The sequence below is a fragment of the Cyprinodon variegatus genome, unplaced genomic scaffold (genome assembly GCF_000732505.1).
Source record: "Cyprinodon variegatus isolate N-32 unplaced genomic scaffold, C_variegatus-1.0 Scaffold270, whole genome shotgun sequence".
Lineage (NCBI taxonomy): Eukaryota > Metazoa > Chordata > Actinopteri > Cyprinodontiformes > Cyprinodontidae > Cyprinodon > Cyprinodon variegatus.
In genome coordinates this window covers 896,840-902,542 of record NW_015150723.1, presented here as the reverse complement: position 1 = coordinate 902,542, position 5,703 = coordinate 896,840, and the positions used below count along the sequence as shown (strand labels likewise).

At 38.3% G+C, this 5,703-nt stretch overlaps 1 protein-coding gene across 2 annotated transcripts in view; it reads left to right on the top strand.

The window, feature by feature from the left end:
- Positions 1–5,703, top strand: part of LOC107089896 (inactive phospholipase D5-like) — an 86,232-nt gene that overhangs the window by 73,492 nt on the left and 7,037 nt on the right. For both annotated transcript variants that reach the window (XM_015382927.1, XM_015382928.1), the window contains exon 3: positions 4,901–5,087. In XM_015382927.1, the coding sequence (XP_015238413.1) occupies positions 4,901–5,087 (187 nt within the window). The remainder of the gene's footprint in view (positions 1–4,900; positions 5,088–5,703) is intronic.

Sequence of the window (5,703 nt, the reverse complement as noted above, 5' to 3'; positions counted from 1 at the left end):
AGTTTGAATCCACCTTTTATGGACCTTTCTGCCTCGGGCACCATAGACCTCCATTATTTGAATGTCAGCAGACAGCAAGAAGCCTCCCAGATCTCCAGATGCATTTGAGATATCAAAAAAGTACTCCAGGGTGTTGTTCAGCATGGGGGTGAGTAGAAAATGAAGGCTAATCATGTTTTGGGTGTACTATTCCTTTAAGACTGTAATATTGTGACACATAATCAGGGTTTTAATTGCGTTATAGTAGTTTAATAAATGAATCTTTATGTTATAAGCGGATGTTGTATGAATCATTGAAATAATTAGTTTGAAATACTTGCTAATGACATAAGATAGTAGGTTAATTGCAACCTTTTTTTCATCATAACCTCATCCTCCTCCGCTTATCTAGGACAGGGTCCCAGTCTCAGCAGAGACTCATGCTGGTAGTTAGGAAGGAACTAGGACCAGGAAGCAGTATACTTCATCCATTTACAAAACTTTTTTAACATTTGTGGTATTTTGTTCTTTTCCAGAGGGCTGCTGTTCAAATTTGACCAGCATTATTCATGTGTGTGTCCATTGAGTAATGACGCTTGTTGGAATCAGCACAGCAGTCACAAGCTCCTTATCTACCCTGGATAGTGATCTGACTGTTTACCCTGAGAAAGGTGAAGGGATAGGAAGTGGGAACAGGAGCTAGGAGCTATAATTTGAGGTATTTGGATTGAGCCCATGCCTTTTCCAGATGACCAAGCTCTCATCCTATTCCCAAGGGATTGTCCGACAACCATGCAGAGAAAGTTAATTTCAACCACTTATATCCAGGATCTCATTATTTTGGTTATGATCGAGATTTAATGACTGTAAACGAGGGTAGCAACATAGAACGACCTGTAAATCCATGGCTTTGCCTTCTGGCTCAGCTCTCTCTTCGCCACAACAGCACCTACTAATCAGTCTATCTCCATTTTCCCCTAACTGAAGATACCATACTTGAACTCCTCCGCTTAAGGCAGAAATTCTCCTTGGACCTGAAGGGAGCAAGCCATCTCTTTCCGGTCTAGAATCATGGCGTCGGACTTGGAGGAGCTGATCTGACCAGCAGAGGGTTGAGCAATGTTTTGTTTTGATAGGTTAATGAGTTAATCCAAACTTGAAGAACCAAACGCAGAATTAACAATTTCTGCTTCTATTCCTCTTAGTGTCATAAATATGTGTGATTTTTTTTTAAAATGAGCAAAAAACAGACTAAATTTCTCAACAAACCTCCATCATTTTATATTATATTATATCATATTATTTCTTTGTATGGTTTAGTCTCTCACATCACTCACATTTGTTTATTTATTTTCTTGTCAGAAGTGAAAGAGAAGACATCCTGGAATCCTTTTAACCAGCTGCTTGATCAACCAGGAAGCAGCAAAGATTGCATTAAAGCTGTTCCCCAACAACAAACAGCTGCCTTCTTGTCTATGTTTCTTCCTAAACTGAAACTGTTGCTAAAGCCAGATTTAAATTCTGCACCTGAATAGCGCTGAGCTGGATAATGGATACAGAAATAGGATTTACATTCCTATAGGGTCTCTGATTTAAGTTCTAATGGCCCTCTTCATTTCTGGAAACTTAGCAAAATATAGGACAGATACTTCTTTTTAAATGATGTGTGACAAACACTATTTTCCCCATCATTTAACATATATATATTGTCTAGGTTACTGTTTATAATAATGTCCAATATATTCAAGCAGGGAAACGGAGCATGTCAGGTTGTGATGTGTATCACACAGTCTACTGGATCTAACATGCGGCTGATGCAGATATAGGCTTTTATGGCCTCTGTGAAGGATTTTCTGAGAATTCCTTAAAGCTGCAGTTACTGCCCCAGACTGCTGATTACTTTACAACACACTATGTGGTACAAAACGTGCACTAAAAAGAGAGTAAGATCATTGCTCTGAAAATACATGAAGTATTTCCTCTCTTACAGATTTCTGCTGTTATGTTTCTTTTCTTATTATTTATGGATTTTAGAAAAATCACAAAAATTAACATTTTTAAAAAAGTATATCAAAGGTTTAAAAATAATGACTTAGTTTATGAGGAGCATTAAATATTCTAACCAACCTGTTTATGAAAAACTACTTGACCTCTTATCAAATCCATATAAATGAATTAAAAGTGAATAAAACACAGCTCTGACTAAGTAGAGCCACATCCAAGCATGTTTACTGTCAGATCTAATAAGTTAGAAATAAGTTACAAGATCTCATTAAACCACCCATCATATTTTAGTCTATAAGAAATTGAAGGACAGATCTATTGGTCTGGGGAAAAAAATAAATCCATTGATCAGGCTTTGGGACTGCAGTGCGTATCGCTGAGAGCTATTTGTTATCCACAACTGGAGTAAACATGGAACAGTAGAAGGTCACTCCTACCTTCCTAGAAGGGACTGACACATAAAAGACAATGTTATCGACATGTATCAGTCTGGAAAAGGTTACGCAGCTTTTTCTAAGGCTTTTGGATACCAGCAAACCACAGTGAGAGACAATTTTCACAAAAAGTGAAATGTGAAAGGGCTTTGAAACATTATGTATCCAGAAGATCACAAAAGAAGATCACCTGAAAATTACATTCAATGCACAGCGGGCTTCAATTGTTCAGTTACACTCTGTGTTCATGGTTCAACAATAATGAAGAAAATGGGTCAAGACTACTGCAGACTATAAATAACATAAAGACCTATCAGACTTTAACCCCAAAAACTTCTCCTTTAAATTTGTAAATATTTCTCGAGCTTATGGGGAAAAACGTTTCCTTGCTGTTGCAGTTGGAGTAAAAGTAAAAGTGTCTAATAAAGGAACATTGCACAATTAGTCAATTTAACTGTCCGTGATGTGATTCTCTGGGGCTGTTTTTGTGATTCAGGACCAAAAACCAAACAAGTTGAACCACAAAAGACTGTCTTGAAGGTTTGTGACCTTAAGCTTAAATGTACTCCTGACAACGATCTGAAGAACAACAGCAACTCAGCCTATAAATGACCAAAAAAAAGATAAAATGAAGGATTTGATTCAAAGGCTGTTTCCAAACGTCTAACACCTAAATCCCTCCATCACTATACAGAGCGGGGACTATATGTATAGTGGACTTTATAGTGATCTTAACTTACCATTCGGACAGATGATCACTACTTTTCACTTCCCTTTGGTCACATGAACCACCTCCCCGCACGTTTAAGAAATACAATAAGAGTTCATTAATTTTTATTTAAAGATAATCATTCATTAGTCCTCATCCTCTCTTGTTTGCAGTTTCTGTTAAAGGAGATCTTACACAAAGTATCATAATGTGTTATGGAATCTAAGGGCATAGAAAATATGAGTACATTCATTAAGCAAATGATCCAGAGGAACAGGAGGAGGAGGAATGCTATTAACTAATTTGCCTTGTGGTTATGGAAAGAATTTCCGTCTTATTTCATTCACAGTGTGTATGATTCTATCACGAAAGCACCACTAATTACTGTTCTTTTTGAAAGACTGTGAACCTCGTTAATTTTGCCTGAATATGAGAGTAAAAACTCACACTCAGGCTGTCAAGTAAGGAGATGAAGGGAAAACTTGAAACTTGTTTCAAATCCCTTCATGAACACAGAAGAGTTAACTGTCACTGGAAGGAAAACACGGTGAACAAATTAAACATATGAAAATTAACTAGGGCTGCATGGTGGAGGAGTGGGTAGCACTGTTGCCTTGCAGCTAGAAGGTTCTGGGTTTGAGTCCTGGCCCTTTCTTTCTGCATTAATTTGCATGTGCATGCGTGGGTTCTCTCTGGGAACTCTGACTTCCTCCCACTGTCCAAAAGCATGGCTGTTAAGTTAATTGGCTTTTCTATATTGTCCTTAGGGTGTGAGTGTGTGTGTGCATGGTTATGTGTCTTTGTGTGTCTCTGTGTTGCCCTGCGACAGACTGGCAAACTGTCTGGGTGTACCCCCCCTCTTGCCCATAGACTGCCAGAGATAGGCACCCGCCCCAACACGACAAGGACTGTGTCGAAATTGTCTGCCCTAACCCCTAAATCCCTCAATCGCTATATAGAGTTCACTTACTGTTTGGAAAGATTATCACTATATTTCACTCCCTGTTGGTCATGTAACTCCACCTCTCTGCATGGTTCCTTCACCATCTTTTTTATTTGTTGTTGTTGTGGACCGTTGTGACAACAAATCTCATGATTCTTTGCAAGGAGAGCTCTCGCAAAGCATTCCACGATATATCTGCTTGTCCAGTGACCATGGATGATCACTACTTTCCAAGGTGCATTGTGGGAAATTTGAAGTCCGCTACTTTTTCATCCACTAGACCAGGCATCCCCAAAGTCGGTCCTCTAGGGCCGCTCTCCTGCAGGTGTTAGAGGTTCCCCTGCTCCAGCTCAGCTGATTTACATTGATAGTTGATGCTTTTGCTGAACTGCAATCATCAGATTCAGCTGTGCTAAAGCAGAGAAACCTCTAAAACCTGCAGGACAGCGGCTCTCGAGGACTGACTTTAGGGATGCCTTTACTAGATGTTCAGACATTTATCTAAAATGGCATAGTCACTACATCATGCCGGAAGTTCAGAAACAGCCAAGGACTAAGCTGTATAAGATGGATGGATGGATGGATGGATGGATGGATGGATGGATGAAAACTGACCAACAAATCCCACCTGTAGTGACAAAAAAAATGAAAAAACTGTTCTCATATAGAGATTAAATCACAGAGATTTGAAGAAAAATATCCAAATTGAAGACAAAAATAAAACCTTAACATAATGGTTTAAATAGCAAGCATTTAGTGCATTTATACATATCTATGGCTGAGATTGTTCATACTTGAGGCTGTTTTTTTTTTTATCAATGTCTTTCACAGTATTGTCCTTGTGGAGAACATTCCTGCAGACCTGTTGTTCCCAGACAACACCACCTTCCACCTTCCACTCTCAGCAGGACTGAACAACTTGCTGGACAAAGCTGAGAGGGTTGTAGAGATAGTTTCCCCAAAGTGGTACCTCAATCCCTCTGATGATGAATCCAGCTTCTATGCTGCAGCCAGACAGGTAAAACAAAACAACTAACCGGACACTTGACACCACAGAGGCTGTGATGTTTATTGGCATATATAGTCTGCTTTATATCTCCCTGTATGCTATTGTTTTAGAAAGATGAATGCAATGGTTTATCTATTGACTTTTTATTTGGATGGATGGATGTTTTCAGACAAATGTCATATATAAATGTTTTCAGTTATATTCGATTTCATTTAAATATCCAACTTTGATGAATGGTTGAGCTGAACATGTTTCTGTATGACTGACTACTGTGAATCTTCCAATGAATCAAACTGGATGATAGATATAAAGATGGATGTGTTAGATGTCTGTGAATCCTTGTAACCCAGAATTTCATTGCTCTTATAAACTTATTTTGTTAGATTTAATTTACATATTTTATAGTGTTGAATGAACTTCGTCTACTAAACTATAACAGAATAGCTTCATTTTTTTGAAAGCTTTTTAGCAAGCATTATTTTCAGCATATGATCATGCTTTGCTACTAGAAGATATGCTTTCACTTCTGTCCTCAAAGTGATCTGCTGTGGTATTAGATAAAAATGATCCAAGGCATAATTCAATCTTGTATGATGTCATCAAGCAGAAACACCACCCTGTCTCT